The sequence below is a fragment of the Acyrthosiphon pisum genome, chromosome A1, assembly GCF_005508785.2.
Source record: "Acyrthosiphon pisum isolate AL4f chromosome A1, pea_aphid_22Mar2018_4r6ur, whole genome shotgun sequence".
In the NCBI taxonomy this organism is placed as follows: domain Eukaryota; kingdom Metazoa; phylum Arthropoda; class Insecta; order Hemiptera; family Aphididae; genus Acyrthosiphon; species Acyrthosiphon pisum.
In genome coordinates this window covers 49,254,405-49,280,097 of record NC_042494.1, presented here as the reverse complement: position 1 = coordinate 49,280,097, position 25,693 = coordinate 49,254,405, and the positions used below count along the sequence as shown (strand labels likewise).

Sequence of the window (25,693 nt, the reverse complement as noted above, 5' to 3'; positions counted from 1 at the left end):
TTTATCCTTAAAGTACATAATGAAAAAAGGTAGCGACATCCTTGGCTGTAAATACCATAACAACTTCACATAATATACTCGTAATGAAAACTTAAAAATCCCTTATCGTAAAAACAGAAAGCTAGAAAACGGCTGCTTTTATGTGTGTCCACGGAAATATTATAAAATGATTTAATATTTATTAATTTTTGTCTAACATAGATAAATTGTTTATAAAATGACGGAAAAATTTAATCCACTCAGTATTATATTGTATTACATCGTATAGCGTGTTTTTATCTTCTTTAAGTTCCGTCAACTGTATATCATGCTCCACGTTTCATCGGTCGATATTGGAACGGGTAATAAAAAAAAAAATTACCTACTACGGCAACGGAGTAGGTATCATCGTAATATATAGCAACCGCTTTTACTTTTTATTTATACGTCCTGAGTCACCTACGAAAAATAATCAAAAACTATTTCGCGATCATATATAATTTTGTATAATAATAGTATAATTGTATTATATTCCAGCTGGCTATAATAATTGACTTGGTATTACAGTAATTATATTCAGTTGTCGTCGTCGTCAAACCCGTACCGAACTATATATATATATATATATACACACTTTCAATTTCCGACAGGACCCGTCAACTGTACACAGGATGACGTCCAAATAACTTTTCTTCTGTCAGTGCCACGTCAACGATGCATACCTACCTATATATTATATTATATGGTGGTGTGTGTGGAAGAGCTGTCACTACTATGGTGGCGAACAGTCGAAATGGCCCTCCGATAAACGTCCCGTTCGGTCTCCTCTCCCCCCCCCCCTTCCCCGCTCGACCAGCAAACATATTTTATATGATATTATATATAACACCGCTATTACATTTGGCAGTCGGAATTCCCTCACGTTGACTGCATTGACTGCAGTTAGCTGCTGTGTTTTATGGCCCCGGAGCCGTCTCGGACGTGCAGCGTGCGTGTTATAGTCGAGGAATGGAAACGGGCAGAGAGGGCGCAAAAGAACGAGTAAGAGAGCAGCCCCTGATACGTTTAGGTGGGGAGGGGACCAGAAGGCGACGCGCGCGGATATATATTGAAATAAAATTTGGTCGCGGTGCCAAAAGTTTGTCGGCCAATTTATACTTGACGGTAAATCACTAGGTCCACACGGCTGCGGCCGCCACCGCTTCACAAAGGGTCAAGTTTCGGCGACGGCATATTATTATTATTATTATTATTATTAGGGTGGTATTTAATATATTAAACGGGTGCATATTTTTGCCCCTTACGTGTGCGCGAATCGACCAGTATTATTATTATTATCATCATATATGTATGTGTGGGTGTGTGTGTGAGTGTGTGATGATGCATATATATACACAATCTTTGTCTTGACAATGGCCAAAGTTCACGGAGCAAAGGACGACGGAAACTTATGCACAATGTTCGTTCAGTGTTTGTGCGCTTTTAATGCTATTACGCGCGTTTTAGGAGGATTTCGAGTTGGTGCGAATGAGGCGAAAAAAAATGGGTGAAAAGGGGTAGGATATCGAGAGATGCTATAGTGGACGAGCGGGTTGGGTCATGAGAGCGGGTGCGCGCATGTGTGTGTAGATGAACGTACGCCAAAGCGGATTCCTACAAAATATAAAAAAAAAAATCGCAAAGCAAACGGCACCGGCATCTCCATTGTTTCTCTTCAATTTTTTACCGTTGAATATAAAATACGAATATGCGCAGTATTCATATATAACAATATATATATATATATGTACGTTTGAATGGGTGCAAGTTTTGTTATATATGTGTATATTATATTATATTATATATTATATACCTATATTATTATATACGCCACGACGGTCGTGTGCATCGTTCACGTTAGATTCGCAAACAGCGATAATATTTCTCGCACATAGAAAACTTTTTTTTAACGTTTACGCGTATATAATATATATATATATATATACACACACATATATATATATGTATAAATATATTACTACTAGGCCAAAGACAAAGGATGAAATGTATTAAATCCAACCTACGTCGTCGTTGTCATCGTCGTCGGCACAGCAACGTGGGAAACAGCTGCATCTCTATATAATATACGCGTGCGGGATTTGATTAGAAAATCGATCGTCCGCAGGGTTGAATTTGATTCTTCCTTTTGTTATTATTTATTTATTTTTTTTTTTTTGTGGTACGCGACTTGTTTTAAAGCGCACCTCAAGTCGTACAATAGGTATGGGAACTTTTGACGACTACTACATCCCCGCAAATTGTTCCTTTCCGGTAGTCCTTGACCGGTTCACTGCCGTCTGATGACTTTTACGTCGCGTCGGCCCGAGTGCCTGCAGACGAAATGCGCCGAGAATTTTTTTTATTATTTTATCGTACGAAATATAACGACGAAACGCCGAAACGAATGCGCGTGCTACTGTATGGGTAATATAATAATAATATATTATACCCGCCACGCACGATACCATATACATGGTAACACCGCGGTGTCGATATGCGTTGGGGGCCGGCGAATCGTGATTTATTTCACTAACGCGAACGCGCGCACAAACATTATAGAAAGATCGGTGGCAACAAACATAATATTATTATTATGAAACTAATCTCATCTCATCTTCGGATCAGGATGTTAGAGTCGTATAATATGTGTTGGAGTAATTTTGTTAATATAAACCGTAGAACGCGATTCTGATCGGATCATGGTTAATTAAATCATATCATAACCGTTGAGCCGACATGTTTTCAATACTTTTTAAAAGTCGAGTTTCCAGGAAGATTTTCTTCGCAGCGCTTAGAGAAACTAGCCGTGAAAAAAAATAGAAATATTATACCTCTTCACAAAGAGTATACCGCGTCAATATCGCCTCTATATATTATGATTATATGAACCTGAACCAGGTGTGTTGTGAGAAACTTTTTGAGCGTTTCTATATTTTTACAGCTGAACATGTGACTGCGGGAAAAATATGATAAGGCAAAGAAAAAAATACCATTGCCAAACCATTGCGGTAATGCATTTCTCCTCGCTTCACTATCATTCTAAGATTACGAGCAGTGTATTCCATATTAAGTATTAATGAATCACTCCATTATTATGACGATAGTCACCTTCAACCATCAATAGTTATCAATGTGTTAATTTAATCCCAAAAAAAAACTGTTTTTATATTACCATGAGCTACCGATAATGCGCACCAATGACGTATAAATATAATACGGATTTATAGTATGGACATTCTTGCGTTTTTTTACTGAAAAAAAAATGGTATAAATTGCCATTAAAAAATTATCATTCAAGCGTATATACACCGATGGTATATAATATTGTCTATGATTTATTATATAATATAATATTATCTATTATCTTATTATAATTTAAATATTTTTGAAAATATTGTTCACATTGGATGACCTAAACTTTGCTTAATATTCTCCCTCGAGACCATCATAATTCTATAATGGAACATTTTATCTCTATAGTAAATAGTTTTCTCCTTTATCAATCAATGTCAAATCAACCAAATCAAATTTAAATTAAGCTAAACGATAATAAGTATAAAGAAAGACGTATAAAAGAGGTAGGTATGAAAATTTTAATTGCATATCTAGAGTACATTCGGCAGAATATTTTAGTGTAATATTTGGTGAAAACTTTAAATGGATACATCCACACATTGAAATAGTAATGTTGCGTGTGAGAAAATACATGTGATATATCTTTCAAGAGTTACTTTCAATATTTCTTATCTAAACTCTAATAGAGATATATTTTGATTTTGTTTTCGATGTGTAATAATATAAAATATAAATTATAATTTTATGGTTGCTCGGCTCAAAACAAATATATTGGAACCACTAAAAATATCTAATAATACATATAAGGCTTATTAGAGTATAATAATAATGTAAAACATCATTAATGACATAACGAGTATAATACAGAGAATTTATTAAAAATATCAAACATAATAATATGATATCAACAGTAGATTAATTATACAATACGTTATCAGCTATAAAAAAATTATACAGGTAGTTAAAAAAAATTGAATTTCATAACACATGTAAAACAAGGGGTGTGGACTGACAGAAATTTAAGGTTAATTAAAACAAAACAACCTCAGTGGGGAATTATTATACAAATAAAGGGATAAAATTATATTTAAACAAACTACCAAAAAAAAAATAAAAAAAATAAATGCATTGATTTTAATATTAAATTTAAATTAATGATAATCAATATTAATTATTTGCAATTATTTGATTAGTATAATTATTATTAATTGTTGTTAACAGTCAACTAGTCAAGTATTTAAATCTAATTATATAAACATATAATATGTTATATTTACTAATTAAAAAAAGAAATATTACAATTATATGTATTCTAATTATTTATTTAAAATTTAATTACTCAATTAGTATAGTTTTACTACCCACTCCCACTACATTATTACAACCATATTTACTGGGAGTAAATATAAACTAGAAAATGTAAATGAAAGGTTTAATGTACATAAATTAATAATGTTGAATAAATAAATGTAAAATTTAACGAAAGTGCATTTTTTAGGAGGTTTTTAAACTAATGTATGGATGTATGGATTTAATACAGATTTAGGTATATCGTAATATTATGTTGAATCCCGTGTATATTGAGTAAAAATTGTTAAATATTACATATTATTATATCACTAAAACAAATTTTGTGCAATCTTAAAATATCAAGAGGTATATAATATTATACTTAAAAAAAATAAAAATAAAGAAAACATTTTTTTTGAATATATAAGACATAAAAGTATTGTAACATATTTTTATTAAATTACATAATAGTCTTCAAGTAATTAAGTGTTTTAATTAATTTCTGTTGTTTATTAATATTATTACTTTAGGTAACATTTAGTAGATATGAAATATTTTATATCCATGATTAACCCTCTAGGCGTGCTTAAAAAACACTTGAAATACTTTTTATTTAATGTTAAATTAATTTTAAAAAAGAATATAATAATGTTAATTATATTGAATGATGAATAATGCTTTTATCTATTTTGAAGGTTTTTATATTTTAATCTTAATAGGTAGCAGAAAAAAAAAATATTTATAATTTACGTGTACTTATGTTTTTTTTCAAATTGGTCCATTTTTTTTAAAAAAAACCTAATATATATTATAATAGTTACAACTACTATATTAAATTAGGCCAATTTATAGTGCATTTAGGCTCAAAAACATTAAGTTCGAATTAAATTATAGAAAACATACCATCGAGAATATAAAAATAATTTGTTTTTAATTTAGGTCAAGTCAGGTTATTAGCTTTTAATAATTTGGGTTATCGATTTGAGAGAGCAACATACATTGCATTCAGAATTTTCCATACTCAAGGCTATAGACAATATACGTAAAAGTCAAATCCAAAGAGCTTGGAATTAAATAAGTAAATAACACGCCACAGAGAAGAAGTCGGTGACAACTAGAATTTATCTCTGAGCTATATACCACTTTTAAAACAATACGAAGTCGCCAAACCCTCCAAAATTCGCTTCTATTATACTGGGTTCGGGGTTGAATTTCGTAGCTATTCACTTCAACACCCCACATTGTATACGTATTGATGAGTTAAACTAATATTTTGTTAACAATAAAATGTTCATACAAAAAAATAAACGTGGTAATATTTTAAATATTATTATGGTTTATGGTTTCCTTATTGTTTTACTTTAATATCGCGTTTTGTGATCGACTTAAATTTATTGACACATATTTAAAATGTCCCGACCAATGAAATTAAAATAGTTTTCTTTTTATTAACTTAAAATTTTATATTCATATGAGTAAAAATTAACCTAATTCTTTTTTTTATATTTAATCGATAAACAATATTACATACATATAACTTATTTAAATAATCATTATTTCTAGATAATCCATAACTATCACTCTTATGAAACTATAAATAGATTACATAATAAAATATTTTATTTCAGTGAGAAAATGCATTTAAATATTTCATATTATTTTAAGATATAATATTTCATACTTCCATAACAAATTAATTGTGTTGTGCTTTTGATGTATTATACACTAAGTATAATATAATATTAAATGTTATGTGTGTATATTATATAATATACTATATATTAGTTATATGCAATTTATTTTAATTAGTATATTTTAGTATAGCATCCAATTAAAATGTTCAAATAATAGGCAGATACAATTATACCAATAAGTTACGACAATAATAATTAATACAATATTGTTGTAATGTAGTTTATTGGTAAATTATTGCTCTATTAATTTAAGTTGTAAGTTATAATATTACGTATACAGGTACTGGAAAGCTACAATAATAGGTTTCACGGTTCTTGACTCTTAGAATAAATTGAAGTTAGTATCCAAAGCCGGTAATATTGAAGTATAAAAACTGAATATTTATTTACTCGTTGGCGAGATTTAGATAATATTTTAACTTTTCAAAAATAAAAAATGTGGCAAAATTATCCATGAGTATTTTATCTCGCGTATAACAACATAATATAGTTACAATACAATAGAATTTAAGGGGAGGGAGATAATACCTATCACGTAAGACTTATGAAGTATCACAGCGAAGTATATACGTTAAAGGTCCTATGCCAAGCGATAAACAATAAGTCGGTCAACCGACCATAGGTATCAGATAAAATATAATATTATCAACTCCAGCTGATCGACACGGTCGATGTCGATGACAGGTGGCTGAGATGGCTTGGTGGCCAATACCTTCGCGAAAAAATATTTTGACGTCACACGAGCAAATGCTCCCATGGAGATATTATTATGTAATGTATCTGAAACTATAATGGCTCGTCTCGTGAAATTCAAAATCAAATTAAGAGAGTATAGCGCGTAAACGAAGTTTAAACACTCCGTAGGAATATAATAATATTTTAATGGTGATACCGTAAATTCCGCGTAAAACCAACGTATCACATTCTCTAGATAACAATATCTTCGAATATAAAAAATGTGTGATAATTGATGCGTATACCACGTCGTGGCCCGTGCGGGAAAGTTTCAGAAATATTACCTAAATAAACACTATAATATATTACGATATACTCGACATTATTATAATGAGAAAATAATAATATACGATTTAAATTATAAAATTATAAATCATGTATAATATTGTATAAGTATGTAAGTACCACCTGTATTATAATAATATTGTGGTCGTTAAAAACCCCATAGGTACCACTCTACATATATAATATAATACAACAAACCGAATAACTTAAGTTTATTACTGTAAATACGCCGTATAAAAGTCATAAATCAAATACGTTTTCATATGTGTTTTTTTTTCATGACATATTATTATTATTATTATTACATGCAATAAAAACATTTTATTTCTTCAAGAAGTAATTTAGTTTAAACAAAATATGCAAATAGTAGTAAAATGTTTATTATTATTATAATTTATTTTTATTTTTTGTAACCGCATATTATGGTTTATACCAACTTAATACTTAGTCCGTACATAATGCAATTAAACTGACACCGTAATAACATACCACACAATACGCATTGTCGTTATAATTTTTTTTTTTCTTTCATCAAAGTATAACACAAACATAATGCTTAATGGACGTGCATGTTTGCCTTTTGCAGATGGTTCGATCGAATCGCCGTCGCAGAGCGGCAACCTCAACTACTGGGAACAGCCGTTCTCGCAGCCTTACTTTGACAACGCCACTAGACGAGACGTGACCGCGACCGTGGGCCAGATGACGTACTTACACTGCAGGGTCCGAAATCTCGGCGACCGATCGGTAAGTCTTCACGCGCCACCCCGGGGCAGTCTGCGTCGACAGTCGTACCGTCGACACGACGGTGTCGCCAAGTCGTGTGTGGTGTGTGTGTGTGTATGTGTGTGTGTGTGTGTGTGTGTGTGTGTGTGTGTGTGTGTGTGTGTGTGTGTGTGTGTGTGTGTGTGTGTGTGTGTGTGTGTGTGTGTGTGTGTGTGTGTGTGTGTGTGTGTGTGTGGGCGGCCCACGCGCAAGTGTAACCCGCTGTGCCGTACATATCGATTAAACATTAATCTACAGCCAGCGCACTTTTAGACTTCGGCTCGAAAAGTTTTGGACACGTCCGCGAACAAATTGATCGCGACCACTGACGTAATTGATCGAGTAAACGACGTTGCACGTCGGAAAAAACAGTTGTAGTGTTGTGTAACGGTGGGGAAGTCGTCAAAATTAAAAAAAAAAATAAAACCCACGGCCTACTACCATTATGCAGCTGCTGCCTGCTGGAACATATGCCGTTCACCAAAACGTATAATAATCGTATGCGTGACGACGTCGTCGTGAATTTTGTTCGTATGATTTAGTTTTGGTTTTTATCCACATTATGTTATAGGTATACTTTGATTATAGTACATCGGACACCCATATAATATTATATAGATACGTTTTTACGACGCATTACACCCAAGAACAAAAACGAGCGCCTATATATACGCGTACCTATAATATAGGTACATTGTATTTTATAACAATAATAATATACGCACGAAATAAGTCCGCCAAATCTTTGAGGTGGGTCGTTCCGGCGACAACAACGTCGTTTTATTCGTATTTTGGTCATCCATAATCTGGGTGTATATTATGTATATTATTAAAGCTCCGGATGGCTAAGGAGAAAAAAATGATATTCCGTCGTACTCGATGTAGCAAAAGTTACACCTGTCCTACTGTATAATATTATTGAAGTTGTATACAGGAAGAGCCATCGTGTTTTTTCCGTTTCCCAGCGATGGCTTAACCGAAAGACGCCCTGTGGACGCACCCTGTATAAATAATATATTATTATAGCGCAGCACAGTAAGAGAATCGTCAAAGACCGCAGCAATAACAAAAATATAGGCATTGCGTCTTATTATTGTGTTCGGGTCGTTCTGATTTACGATACACGTTGGTTTTATTTTTTACTTTCATTTTTACATCGCGACTACAACGACCGTACTTTTATAATATCACTATGCACATGCACGTAGTAGTAAGATACGTCGGGAGTTTTATTAATATACTTTTTCTTTTGATAAAAAACACTGAAATAAAATTAACTGTTTTATATAACGGTAATATTCATGTATTATATAATACTAGCAGTCCGACCCTACGTTGTCCAGGCCAAAAATTTGAATTTCTAATAAATGTAAAAAAGTTTTCTTTTAAAGTAAAGTGAAACAAAATCACGTTTGGCTACCCTTTAGATATCTATAGCCTATAAGAGTTGACAAATTAAGCTATAAACACCCTCCAAGATTCAAGTAATCTATTCATATAACTTTTATTGAAAACGGTCCAGACGTTTTTTGAGGCTATTAACTTATCGGATGAACCAATAAAAAATACAACATTTAAATCACATAAGCGTGTCTAGGTTTTTATGTACCTATACCTACCTCAGCTCATTGAAATATTTGCGTCGCTTTGCGAACTAATTTGACCAAGATTGACAATTCATTTGTGATGGATTGGATATAACACTTGATATAATTCGAACGTGGTTCAAATTACTCTTAAAATGTTCACAAAATCGGTTAAGTAGTTTTTAAGTACCTATGTAATAACTTCAAACGTACATTCAAATCTCATATTTGTTATATTGATGGATGCTTTTAGCTCATCTGCCCAAGTAACCATGGTGACCATATTTATATATAAAAAAAAATACTAATTTCTACTACCTAATTATTTATCCTATGTATTACCAATAGCAACCATTTATAAACAAAAATGTCCATCATAAACCTCAAAATCCCTGTTTGAGCAACTCTTCATGCTGGGCATACCAGGTCCAATTTTGAATCCAAACCATCATGTTTTAATCATACTAGTTTACAACAATAATTGGTTTGATAGAGATCGTGAAAGAAAAAATTGATATTATGTGCTATTGTAAACTTTAATGACATTATATTTTATCCACTGTTTTAAATTCTAATGATAACGTACCTAATTTAATTAACACTTAATTGGAAAAGATTATTTACATATTTTTTATGAAAAATATATTGCAATCATTTCAATATTCGAAAATAGGGGTCTAAATATTTGTTATTCACTTCGGTCCAAATAAACTCTATAGTTGTGGCACTGGTCGACGTTTTAATGTTATTCAGGGTGAAGGTGCTAAAAATTAACAACCATAAACCAGATTATAATAATATCATTTTAGGTATACAGTTATCAGTTATTCACTACGGTTGGATGCAAATCCTTTCCGATTCGTTGTGACACCTATCCTAAGGCGGTTATCGTAATAAAATAATATTTCATTATATTTTAATGGTTTCAATGTGCGATCGGATTAAACCACGAAACGCTTAAGCAATCTGCCACCACGCGTGAAGCACAATGTCATATTATAATAATATGATCTCTGACAAATCAAATTAAAACTTTCTAGGTTTAGAAGTTTGCAAAAATGTTTAAATAGCTCCTTTAAAATGGATAATCGTAAAAAGGTTTTTACACAACGATAACAAATTTCTAACCAGGGAAATTATAAACTACCTACTGTATAATATACAACCGTTTCAAGTTTAATGGTGAAAGGAACGGTCTTTTTTGAAAATAAACTTGCATACGATGTAAAATAATTATTGCATTGCTTTGGCCTTTCAACCTAATTCCATGGGCTCAGAGAGGGTAGGGTACTTTTTTACGAATTGCCCGTTAAAAAAATATTTTACGAGGTATAAAAATTCGACCAGAATTATTATGAAATATATGGTATCAGCTGATACTTATGTACGTGCTAGCAGAAATTTAATTTCTCACAATTAAATCCATATTATAGTGATTATTATTTTGGACCGGCTCGCATCGTGTGATTATCGTATTATTGTCATCATAACATTAATATTACTAACCATAATATTATACTGAAGTTCCGATGTACTATGATAGTCAGTATTGTTCTCACTTATCAGTCAATCTAAGTTAAACTAATAAACGAGTTTAAATTTGGTTTTGGTGTACCAATTGCAAACTGAACATTAGTTCTGAAATCCAAACTGAAAAATATTGACAAATTTTTTGCGTGCAATATAAGACGTGTGTAATGATTTAAATTCATTTTGTCCGTGTGCTGTGTAGGTCTTAGATTGTGAGTGGATCAATTAATGTATTAGTTTTACAACGAATTGGATGTAATTGGTACTTTTGTGAGGCACATATACACAATAAATTATACACTATTTGTATACAAGTGTTTAAAATTAGAAATTTGACAAAATGGTTAAAATCTCGAAAATTGGAAAATTATTTTGTAGTTAAAATTTCCATTCTTACCTAATATTTTAAAATATTATACAAAATTCCTCATAAGGTTGTTATAACTGGCTTAAAAAAAAAAAAAAATTGAGCGTAGGTACATAATTCCAAAAATTTTATGAGCCTCTGAAGTTTAATGTTGACGAAATAATATATTCACACGTAAACTAACAATTTGTCATCAAACGATTCTTTATTTTATTGCAATACAAAAACGAATAACCGTAAATACTTGAAATTATCACAAAAGGTTCATATTAGTATTTTATATACGCCATGGCTTAATTTTTAAAATATTTCTACTCATTTGATTTATATACGTTTTTTTGCTTTGAATACTGATAAAAAGTAGTTTGATTTGTCAAAAATCTTAAAAATTTAATATAAGGTTCCTTAAATGTTTATGGTTTGGCTATTTAAAAATATTAAAGCTTCATTGGTGTGAGTTTTTTTTATTGACATTATGTAAAGTTCAAATTTAGGCGAAATTAGATATTCTTTTAATTTTTTTTTTTTGAACTTTTATATTTAAACAATCTATCTATTTTGAACAATAAGCTTAAATTATATGAAAGAAGTAAGTTTAACTGAAAAGCTTGATAGTATAAGTATGAATAAATTAGATACCTATTTAACAAAGAATAACGATTTTAGTTATTTTTAGATTCTGAGTGGAACGATGAATGTATTGATTTTACAATGATGTGTGTGTTTTTTTTTTTATTTTTTTTTTGTGTCTGTGTACACGATAAGTAGTCAAAATAATGCTTTGATTTTCAACTTCAGTATCTTATTCGATTGGAAAGTGAATATCGTTGGTGCATTGGGGAGGTCAAAATTTAAAATTCCCAGTAATTTTCAAAAGCGCCAAGAAAAACCAAAGAAAAATTAAGGAAAAACGGGAATTTTTACGCAAAATCGATTTTTCACAAAATTGAATTTTGTTTTTGGTGTAACTTTGAACAAAAAAAAAAATGACCGTAGATACATGAAATTTTGACTGAATGTTTATATTAGCATTTTCTATACACCATAACATTTTCAAAATATTTTGACTTATTTTGAGCTCTTTACGGACAATGTCAGTTTTCATTTTTTTTTAGTTTTTTTTCTAAAAATATCAATAAAATTTTATTTGTTGATTAAAAAAGCTTGAAAATTTAATAAAAGGCTCCTAGTATATTGTTTCAAAAGCAGATGAAAAATATTAAAAATCCTTAGTCACAGTTTTTTTTTATAAGCATTTAAAGTTCAAAAATTGACAAAATATGGAAAAATCACGAAAAATCACGAAAATTAGCAAATTATTTTGAGTTAAGAATTCGTAAAAATTTTTCATTTTAAATCTAAAATTTTAAAATGTAATACAAGATTCCTTATAAGATTATCTACCTTTATCAAATATCTATAAGAAAGTCAAATTAAATTTTTATGATCGTTTGAAATTCACATTTTTATGAATTTGATACATTTGATATTCACTCGATTTCTCATGTAACGATTTTCTTATTTTGTTGTAATTAAAAAACGAATGACTGTAGATACTTGAAAATTTCACTGAATGTTTATAAAATGTTAATACAAGGCTCCTGATATATTGTTACAATCGCAGTTGAAAAATATTAAAAATACATAGGCACAATTTTTTTTATAATCATTTAAAGATCGAATTTTGACAAAATTTATCAAATTTAAAATTGAATAATTATTTTTTAGTTGAAAATTTATAAAATGTTCAATTTTTATATCAAAGGATTAAAAATGTAAAACAAGATTCTACCTAAGTAGTTAGTTCTGTTATCAAAAAATCTAAAAAATACATAAGCACAATTTATTTTTATAGTCATTTTAAGCTCAAATTTGGACGAAATCACATATTAAAAAACCTGGAATAACTATTTTAGTTATTTTGTTGTGATTGTATATTATTGAAACTTCTAAAGTATACTATTATATATCTATGATAGTACCATGATTTGTTGTTGATGTATAACGCGTTATAAGTACCTAATGGATATTGTGATATGATTAATTTGGAATTTATTATAGATACCTATTATTTGTCAATTTTTTTTTTAATACCATAGCTAAGTATATAAGATACCTTATACCTAGACTGACATACCGTCTTCGCTCAGAATCGTTTTTCTTATACAGTGATATTAAATCATTGAATTCAAATTTAATACTATCCATTATACAGTGACCCACTTGTAACCTACTGTATAGTAGAGCGACATACACTTATCCACCTTTTTTTTAATTTAAAAATATTTTTCCTGGGATTTGAAATTTTTAAGTATAATCTTATATTTTATATTACACATAATGACATTTTTGAAACATTTAGATTGATTTTATGCAATTGGTGTTTAATACAAGGTTTTTCATAACTCATATGTTTTTAATATACAAATTTAAAAAAAAATCGAAAATACAAGTCACAACATTTTTTTATGAACTTATTAAAATTACCAAAATTTTCAAATTATTTTGTCGTATAAGATTCATAAAATATTTATATTCATACCTTATGTTTGAAAGTTTAATACAAAATTCCATATATTTTTTGCTTATTGCAATATTAAAAAAAAAAACAATTGCAATAAGGTACATACTACCTATACAAATATTTTTCACGAAAGTCAGCTGAAGTTTAAATTCTGACAAACTTGGATATTCACGCATAAAATTACAATTTTTCAAAAAACAATTTTAGTTTTTTTTAATGTAATTCATACAGTATTAGTCGTAGAAACTTCAAGAAATGCTTCAACATTGATTTTGGATTCTGATAGGTGGTATAATTTATCTGATGGACGATTTCTAAATTAATTAATTTCCAGTACTTTTCTAAATAGTTGTAATATATACTAATAATAATAATGAACATAATATAACATATTGTTGTTCAAAGCAATTAATTTTATATTCTTAGCACGATTAGTCGTTAAATCAATAGCGTAAATTGAATTAAATCAGGCACATGGCTTATGAACGATTTTTATTTTTAACTGAGACACATTGCACAATCTGTGCAATTTTAAAATATCATCGAAACGTCTTCTCATCTTCTGATTAATAAATCAAAACTATTTAATCAAAAGTTTGCCATCAAATAGTGCGTGGTGGCTAATACCAACGGAGGTAACTTCTATGTGTAAATGTAGGTATATAATATGATTAAGCCATTCCGGTGTTCCACAGGAGACGAATAATACGTTTCAAAAAGTTATTATGCTTGCATCCAAATTGAATCCCTGGAAAAATACTGACTATAATAATTGAGCCCCTCTCATAGGCGTAAGTTAACTACAACACTACTGTTTCAAAAAAATAATAAAATAACAAATAACAAATAATTGGTAATAACGAAGACCTGAAAATCTGACATACTGAATATATTTTTAATTCAATTTAAATTAGTACCTAGTTGTCAAAGTATAAATATTATTCGTAATAAGCTCAATATGTATAAGTTTATACATTGTCTTTCATAATAAATTGTCTTTTGCTTTTCGTTTTAATTCATTGTTTAATATTTGCCTTCTTTGCTTTAACATCGTCTTTATAGTTCAATAAGCCAAAACTCAACCAATATAATATTATATCATTATAAAAGCTGAAACTCAATTCAGACAAATAATTATAAAACTCAGAACTCAACTAGGATGATTTAAAAATTATTTTTTTATTTTTGAGGGGGGCGTTCAGTCCAAATGCACTAAGTATTATTCGTCAGGAGTCCTTAGGTTCAGTTGACATCGACAGACGGCGTATCGAATCATTCCGAAAGACGACCAACGCTGTGTCCGAAGATATATTTACACGATAGTAATGCTAAAAAGTCTTAAGAACAATAATTTTACTCTTCCATGGAGTTATTATAATTAAATTTAAAAGTATAGCTAACTATTGCATTTACCGTTAGGTTTATAAATTCCACATCATAGAAATCAAACATCGGTCAATATTATTATTAATAATTTATAATACTATATTGGCCATTTACACCGCTATACATGTATTTCTTCCAAGTTATCTAAAGATTGAACAATGCATTTAAATGCCATATTCTCAACTGATCACGCAAATTACAAGTAAAATTACTAATCCCAACAAAATTTTTGAAAAATCGAAACATGATATATGGTTAATAATATGTTTATATACCTATATAGTATATAGTATATTATACTGATAAATATTTCATATGTAATTTAAATTGGTTTGTATAGCTTTACACTGATTCTAATACTAATAATCATAATAACTTAAAAAAACATTAATTGTTCCTACGCAGATATTAAGGAGCAAAGGATGTATTGATTTTATAATGATGTATGTTTTCTTTTTCTTTGGTATCTGAAAACTGCACGGTATACGCTTTTGTTATATAAAAAAAAAAAAAATACTACGATCTTCGACTTTGCAAAATTTGTACTGCCTGAAAATTTAGTGGCACTATTTTAAAACCGAAACGGCGCCCCCGACGACGTGTGTCACCTATATCATACTCCGTGAATTATATAACAATATAATAGTATCGCCGAAACCGATCTCCGCTCGTATTGAGTATTCCGCTCGCACGTCTCGCGCAGCAATATTGCACGTGAGGCTGTAGAAATCGGAATACTTTGACCCAATTCGAAAAAGCTCCGGGAACCCCGGTGTCACGTTATTATTATCACTGCGGGCGTCATCGTCAGCGGGGTAGGCCACGAGGGACAAGGGGTTGATATAACTGGCTCCGATACATAAAATATAATTTACGTATATAATGTTATGAATAAAGTAGAACGTCCTTAAAACGATACGACCGCGGAAGAGCGCCCGCCGCGTTGTGTCTTATCGGAGAGAGTTCAGCCTATGCCACATGGTCCACCGCTTCATTCCGTCTGAGGAATTCGGAAGCCTTTGACGCGGTATGATCGGAGTAGGCGAATCGTCGATGAGAGAGAGAGAGAGCATCCGTCTAGTTAAGTAGACCACACGTGTATTGCTGAGTGCTGTTTAATCGGGTCGGGTACGCAATCCAAAACGGGTGAAATGAGTTACCTACTAACTGTACGTGTTATTACGGTTATACAAATTAAATAGGCCCGAATGATGTCTAATTTTAATCGCAAATTTAATTTGTAAACCAATGAAATTGTATTATTAAACAAAAAACGAACGAATACGAAGGCGCATAAACCTGTGCTTTAATTAAATTTAACCTATAATCTTGGTACATAAAGGCTTATTGACTATTGTGTATTTCATGTACAAATTGCTTATTTGTTTATTCGAAATGAAATTAAAAAAAAAATAATGGCGTAATTTTCTGAAAGTTTCAAATTGGTTGTTTTAAGTAATTTTCCACAGAAAGTTTGAACATCCTTCAGCTAAACTGTAAGATTCCAAACAGGAAACGTGTTAAATTAATATTATGTTTAAGTAATTATCTATACATTAAAATTCCCAATCAGATTTGACATTCTCTATTTATGTGGGTCTTATATTTCCAATTTCTGCAATATATTTTACAATTTAAAATACACGCCTATGATAAGGTTACATTTTAAATCCCTCCAACTATAATATATGCTAGAATATAGTTATAAAAATGATGCAAGGTTTGCAAATATAATTATCGAGTGTGGTTTCCATTAGTTCGTTAATACTTTATGTTAATATTCATGTTAGTTTTTTACTAGCGCATCTTGAAGCATGATTATTTCACAATCAAATTTAACTTTTTTTCGTAGTTATTATTGATTATATTAACAACATGTCTTGTGAAAAACACCTCTTCACAAGATAAGTTATATGTAAATAGTTAAATTGTCCAAAAAATCGTGATTTATTTTAAACTCGTTTAAACGTGTACTGCTTGTTAACGTACGTGTTCCACTATGAACTTTTAATTTTCAAGAATATTATATGAAATATACAATGAAGAACCTTGACATTTTTATCGCGATTAGATGAATTTAAATATAAACAACATAATATTAAGATGATTTAAACACAAAAAACGCACGTTTGGTTTAATTTTAAGACTAAATTTAGTGCGCTTACAATATTAAGTTACAACACTTGAACACTATGTAAACGCTCTTTAAACTTAATAATGAATTTAAACTTTTTCGAATTTAAATCATAGAGTACATAAATAATTACATCAAACTTAATTCAATAGTTTTTAACATCGAACCCTCGTGCATAAATATTTCTGAATTTCAAGGATAAAAAATTTATTTTGTATAAAACGAATTCAGTTCTATTATAAAGCATTGTTTGAAATAAATTCACTGTGCAAATACCATCTATATTAAAAAACTTTTTGAAAACCAACATAGTATGTTAATTGAATGTAAAATGTTAACAATGATAGTAAGTACTATACTTAAAAGATGTTCATAATTCTGGTTAATTATTTTGTTGGATCGAATTTGATATAGGTATTATGTGCAGAATATGTTATAAAATAATTATATATGTGTATTTATGTATTGGTTCTAAGAAATAATAATTCATATGCCTTTAAATGCATACTACAATACGTAGATTATCTAATGTATTATAAAGTATATATTAATTATACGTTTAATGTTTATATTGTGTTGTAACGGAATTTATAATAATATTAACACAGCCATACGAAACGGAAGCACGTTGCACGCATATAAATTTCAAGACCCATTAAATTGCATTTGTCTGTAGTTTTCGAATACAAATTAACCTATTTATAAGTATAATGTGTATGTACATATTTTAGTAAGACGACACGCCAAAATGTAACATACAAAATATTTCATTCAACATCATATGTTTGATAATTTTGAGATTTATAACATTGAGATGATATGATCCAAATTTAACAGACCTTTAAATATTATAATCTTTTAACTATTATATACTTGTGTGACCAAAACGTTGGACCAAACAAAACCCACACCTGATAGCCGTTACTAAAGTTTAGACCTTCATCACATTAAGGATTCACGATACTGTCTATTGAACTTACTTCTCAAAACTAGGCTTTGTTTTAAATCTTCAGTGGAATTAAAAAATATCGTAATCTGATTATTTACTAAATTTAACTAACATATTGGTACCACAACACGGTACACAGCATTCAAACCATCTTAAAGGTACACAAAGTATTGGAGTTGACCTTGTTAAATCACCAAACATTAGATTATTAAAACGAATGATCTATACATTGTATGGATACATAGTTTATGTTCCAAAAGTTGTGCCACACTGATTATCTGCAAGGCAAATCATTTATTTAAAATACGCTATTTTAAAAAAAAAAATAAACAAGATAATATCATATTGCATCGAATTTGAACTTACTTATAGACTACTGTTGAAAAAATTACATTTAAATAGTATAATATTTATGCATCAAAGTCTCACCACCGAGCCACTACTAGTGCTAACTACTAGTGCTATACAGCCATACAGGCCATGAAATGTCCCGTTAACGAATTTGAATTTGGACGTGGTTAAGCACGCATTTATTTTTTGGAAGCTTATCAGTATTAATAATACTATAAACATAATAATACTGTATTATTGTGTTTATAGTTTGTCGACGGACGTCGTCTATCGGCCGGCGAGATTAGATAGTAAATTGTAATTCGAAGTATTGTAAAAACAGCGACCATAAGTGCAAACAAGTCTTGTTCATAAGATAGCCCGCCAGCTAAATGTAATTGCAATTTTAGCACGCTTCCAAAATAAATTAGACATCCTTAACCTATATACTATAATAATATTGTGAAGAATGTCAATATTCAAATCGCTTATAATAATAATATTAAGTTCTTCTATACAGTAATGTCCCACTTTTGCCTATATATTGCGCCGTCCAACTTAATATAAAATTATTCAAAGACATCCAGACAAGATTATGGTTGTTTAAAAGATCATACTTGGTCTCGCTTTGTTCTCTACAGTACAGAATATTGTTACAATATATAATGTAATATATAAATTTATACATTTCAAATCAATAATAACTCTTCGCATTTAAAAAACAATTTTAAGTGGAGAATTTTTAAACAGATTTTTTTTTAACTTATTTTACAGTTATCGGAAAGTTATTCTTTACGATATGAAAAACCATACTAAGACATCAAATAATTAACCGTCTAGACTGAATTTCCATGCCACCAAACAATTATAGAGGCAAAAAAATGATTTAAGAAACACGGATGTAAAATCAGCACATTCCTTGCTATTCTAAGAAATTTACATTTTCTAATGATATCGCTATTTTCAATTTGAAGTAATAACGTAAATTATTTTCCCGGTAGTTTTGTTGTATAAATAGCAAATATTCAACAAATAATTTAATATTTTATTAGCACTAAAAGTTTTGGGTAATGAATATTATAATATGTTAAACTAGCTACAGTATCTAGTAAAAATACGAAGGGTACACAGCACATATAAGTATTTACTTACTATTAGCGAAAACTCATATTATTATTATAAAAAATTTACATGAAATATTTTGTTCGCAGAGTTCAAATGTTCAATAATTTCATCATCTGACTGGTTTTAGCTCATCAAAATAATATCAATAACGACGATATACAATGTCATACATTTTTGTTTAATCGAAGCTATATCGAGTTTAGTCCAGATTTATTACACGAAGAAGTGGGGTGTAGAGGTGCTTGGTAAAATAAATTAGTCGAAACGTTCTTTAATGCGTTTTACGTTCGTCTGTCCGAGCTATTAATCAAAGAGTATTGTGAAGGTTTTAATAAAACGTTTCAATTATGCCGTACGGATGTCCCGTGCTATCAATTTTGACAATTAATTTAAATTGCGTGTCGTCTAATTTCCCACATTATAAGTTGTCGTAAAATAAGAATGGGTTTATACGTCATGGGACATTTATGAATTATTATACATTGAAAATAATACGTATTGAATTATTAGCGAGTCACGCGTCGCTATAAAATATAATATTATATTATAAAAAAAACAACAAAATATAATACGATCGGTAAAAATAGACGTGTACGTCTTCGAACGCTTCTGCTGCTGTTACATATTTATATTTATATTGCATTCTTATTATTTTACACGCACAGCCGTATCATCGGGGTCGTACGAAAAAGAAATTCGATTAAAACCATTCACATTAAACTCCATCGCGCGATTCTAGACATATTCTAAACATATATATATATTATATATATAAAGGTTATATATAATACACGTGTATTGTGTAAGGTTACACACGTCAGGCTTTGTACGCACGCGAGTTTCCTCCAGTAAAATGGACCGATAATATTATTATATTTGCTATTCCGAATGGGATGTCGGACGCGCGTAATCTCTTAACAGTGGCAGCTGATTTTTCACCGAGTTTCCGCAGGCTTTGCGCGTTTCCTCTACAACTTCCGCACGACGACGACGTCGTCGGTGCCACTGCCACGACCAGTCCACGACGGCGCGTGGCACAATGATATTGTAACTCGTCAACGTGTCATAATACGTATTAGAATTTACTATAATATTATATGATGTATTATATGTATTATATATATTTATTGATTTATTTATGTGTTTATATATTTTATATAAAACGGACCTGCGCTCAAGTAAATAGCATACGTCATGATATTATACGAGTTGAAAGGATTTATATACTAGGGAAATTGCGAGGGATCCTATTTTTCAAAAACATTCATGTTAAACATTTTATTTACAATGATATTATGATACAGTGACATTGAGGACCAAACCTTCCTTTGCACAACTTCCATTTCTTTATAATTTTTTGAGAAATAATTTTTTTTTTTATCAAATTACACTTTATTGTTTGATCTTCTTCATGATAGTAGGTATTTATCTGGTGTGTTCACTATTCACAATTCAAAGTAAAGCTAAATCTGTTAAGACATAACTGAAAAAAATTTATTTTTAGCGTCGTTACAGATTTTATATTTTAAAAATTCAAAAATATTTAAATCGTATGTATAGTAGTGTATACAGTATAATTATGTATACTACTTATATATTCAGTAGTCGAGTATACGCTTCTCAAATCCGTAGTGTACTAGTGTGCATTTTCAATTTTGGACTACACACTTTGTGCCGGACTCACTGAAAAAATAGGGTCTCGTTTGCCAGTTTCATTAATCGATTAATATATTGGACATAGATTTCATTGGACATAATATAATTTGTTGAACAGTTAAGAATATGAATAGGTGTTGTAAGAAGAGTAAGACGTATAGCCATTTAAAATTAACAATATTGGCGGAAGAGATGATTTTTGTGAGGAAAGAAATGTCTTATATGAAACCTGTATGTAATAATACGTGTCAAAGAATCGCCGCCGTCGATAACCGTTGGAATAGGTTAATCGCATTGAGAGGGATCAGTGGTGGCGTTACGATAAACGATAAACGATATGATAATATTATGGATACACTGCAGGGTCACTATTCAAAAAACGTACATGCACGTTTTCTTGACCCATTTATTTAAAGTTACTGGTACTATAATATTACATACTATTACTATTATTATAACGATACTTTTGCAACAAAAAATCTAATTTTCATTTTCATTTTTATAGGTTTTTGCATTTTTAAAAAGATAACTTATTTTTCATTGTACATAATTCCGTGTCGGTTTACGATAAATCCGAAACACCACGTTTTAGGTAACGAAAATCGAACATTTCCACACTGGACAAATAAAGTTATTATTAATGAGCATGATATAAATAATATACTTAATATAATATATAAGTTAAGACGAGTAGCCTAGGCGAATAGTCCACTATTGTTGACAAGCTACTAAATTCGACTAAGCTTCAAATATATTCTTATAAATAATTATATAAAATTGATTCGGGAATCTGTATTTTATTATACTTAAAGATTTTAAGACAAATATTTTAACATTACATATTTATGAAAAGTATAGATCATAGTTATAGTATGCACAGAGTGGTCATCAAACTGTTTTATTTAAAAATCACTCAAATCGATGAAGAAAATAAGTTAGATGTTCAAAAAAAAAATAAAAAATAATAATCACCTCGTATACAATAAATTATATTTAACAACAATGTATATATTATACATATCAGGAGTACGTATCGTTCAGTTTTCTCTTATTACGACACTGGGGCACGGGAAAACACGGTGACTCGCCCTTTACAAGTATACTTACCTCTGTAATAACTGCAATATATTATTTACGATAATTTAATTCTCGTAAACGCGCTAAAGTATTTTCGCGTGCAGGGAATTTCGTATTATATTGTTCTATAAAGGGGCGGCGTTTTTATTTATTTTTTTTCTCCAGGTGTCGTGGATCAGGAAACGTGACCTGCACATATTGACCGTTGGCATACTAACGTACACGAACGACCAGCGTTTCCAATCGCTGCACTCGGACGGGTCGGACGAGTGGACGCTCAGGATCACGTCGCCGCAGATCAAAGACTCGGGGACGTACGAGTGTCAAGTGAGCACCGAACCGAAAATCAGCCAAGGGTTCCAGTTGAACGTAGTCAGTGAGTGTATAATAACAATAGTAATAACAATAATATTAAACTGCGGACTTTTCGAAAAGAAAAAAAATAGGGACAACAACTAAGTAAGTAAAATTTAGTCGTGGCTTTGTATGTGTGTGAGGGGAGAGAGTGAGAGACAGAGAGAGAGAGAGAGTGACAATTCCGACGTGAGTACAAAACTGTTTTGTGTACGTGACCAAACCCGATGGACCGTATGTTCGGCCAAGACGAATCCGTATATGACATAAAATATTATACACTAATATACAGCGGGATTAATTTTGCCCGCACATTGTTCGTTCTTATTTCGGGAATCTTTTAATAGTTATGGTTATTTTTTACACAACTTCTGATTTTTGAAAGTTTTAAGTATACTTTAAAGTCCATATTTTCAAACACCAATAATATTATATTACGGCATAGTTTATAAAGTGTTCTGTGACGATACAGACTAGTTTTTTTAAAATGAGAACTTCCCAAATTTATTATGAATTATTATGAAGTAAAAAAAAAATAGCTGATACAGGCAACTGCCAGAGAGCATACACTTTTTGGACATTTAAAAATAAGATTTTAAGTATGCTCGAGGGTCCAGAAATCAGAATTCGAATAAATTCGTAATTAAAGGATGAAACGGGGGTGAGCGTACCCGGTGAATCACGCTGTATATTATAATATAATATATAAATATGTGCCGTGGGTCGTGGTAGTTCTCACGATTTTCGACAACTGGTGCGCCACCCGAAAATTACACGCCTACGTACCATTATATCCGGTCGAGAATGTGTGTATATGTATGTGTTCGAACAAACAGCACAGCGCTGCTTTTGTTATTGTGTACAACGAACCGCCACAACCGACAATGGCGGAAATACCTCATATGATTATATGCGATGAGCTCACATAGTATAATATATATATATATATAAGCATTTCCATTTTTTCCCTTCACCGAATCCAGATCAGATCGGTTAACACCCTCCTATATATACACGCCGGCGTGTGTATAATAGTGTATTGTACAATATATATATATATATATATTGTACATTTTTCACCACCGCTTGAATACCCGGTGGAAACCATCCACGTTGCCGAATATTATCCGACGAGCACAATGTGACTGGTTAAACATTTGCGTTATTGTATGTGTATAATGGTCGTGGTATATCCGAAAACCACTACGAGTCTACAGTTTGGAACCACCATTTCCCCGCCGAAAGTTCGTCATGATATTATAAATAAGAGATCGAACAAAGTTCAAGCCGCGTAGAGTAAGATTACTTACATATTTTTTAATAACATATTATTATATTATTAAGGTCAGCGTATATCATAAGTAATAACAATAAATTGTGGTTTTAAAAACTGCATGAAAGTCATTTTCTTAAAATATTTCATTTATGTGAAAAAGGAAAAATAAAAATAATTTGTCTATTATACCTAAAAGTCTTTACTGTTTATATTCATGATAACTTACAGCAATAGAACATTTTTAAAAGTATGTTTATTATATTGAATACTAATAAATAGTTAATAAATCACAGCCAATAGGAACCCAATAGATAAGTGATAAATCATTAACCTAATTTAATTTACCTCTACCTAAAATGTATAACATTATAATTCGTAAGGTTTGTTTGAAAAATCATACATTACCTATCGATTTTTTCTGTTTCTAATCAACAATCGAATACGTTTAAAAGATAAAAAATATTTCCCATCATTCCATTGAAATATTTCAATAAAAGTGAATTTTTAAATGTTTCGATTGAACAATTTTAAATTTGGAACCATAATAAAACGACGATAATACACATAATTATTTAGTGACTAAAAGTTGATAATTTAAAAATGTGAATCTTTTTAATAACTATTTACAGGGTAATTACATATTTAATATTTAAGTACCTATATATACATTTAATCATTGCAATCATCAGCAGCAGCTAATGATTTTCAGATAGCAGTCATAATTTTCAGAAATAAATAATATCGAGTTAATCATTTGGTTTACATTGAATACAAATATAAATGTTAACAAAATATAATATTGAAATCTAAAGGAATAATTTTTTATTCAACATAATTTTCCTTAACTTAGTCAATTCCGCCCTTTCGTTTTATTTGTTTTATTTGCCTGCATTATACAGCAAAATGTTCTTTGCAATCAACGAATGGCCTATAGCCAAATATAAAGCCAATAAATAAAGAATATATTTGAAAATTCCATAAAAACAAACTTTTGCCAAGACTAATATACTTTTGTATAGGATACAAAATCCAACGTTTGAAAATATATCCATGTTAATTCAACATGTTTTTGAAATATGTGCCATTGTGCTACCGTAAGGATCAAATCAATTTAAATGCTCTCAAACAATAAAAAAAACCGCAACTATTAATTATTCTTAATGTTTTTATTACTTTAAATAAGTTTTAATGAATCCGTGGTTAAATTGGATATAACATTTTATTGTTATAAACTATACAAAGGAAATAAAAGTTTTCATTGGTTAACATTGAAATACAAATGTTATAAGCCCTCGTAATTTTAAGTGTTTACTGTAGCAATTCGTATTTATAATTTTAAAGTTTACGCATTTAAGTGAAATATATTTCAAAATGAAGTCAAATTCCCATTTCACAGAAATCACACTAACATTTTTCAATGATTTAAATATAATATAGATTTTTTTTTTTTATCGATGACAAACACATTATATTTGCCTCTGCCCATTTTAAATCACAGTTAAAAAAGAGTACACTATAATGAAACACTTCAAGTTGT

The 25,693-nt window shown here is 30.1% G+C and overlaps 1 protein-coding gene across 1 annotated transcript in view; it reads left to right on the top strand.

The window, feature by feature from the left end:
• LOC100160267 (protein amalgam-like) overlaps positions 1 to 25,693 on the top strand; it is a 370,302-nt gene that overhangs the window by 316,109 nt on the left and 28,500 nt on the right. Inside the window, exons 3-4 of the mRNA XM_029487214.1 lie at positions 7,684 to 7,844; positions 22,692 to 22,902. Coding sequence (XP_029343074.1) covers positions 7,684 to 7,844; positions 22,692 to 22,902 — 372 coding nt within the window. The remainder of the gene's footprint in view (positions 1 to 7,683; positions 7,845 to 22,691; positions 22,903 to 25,693) is intronic.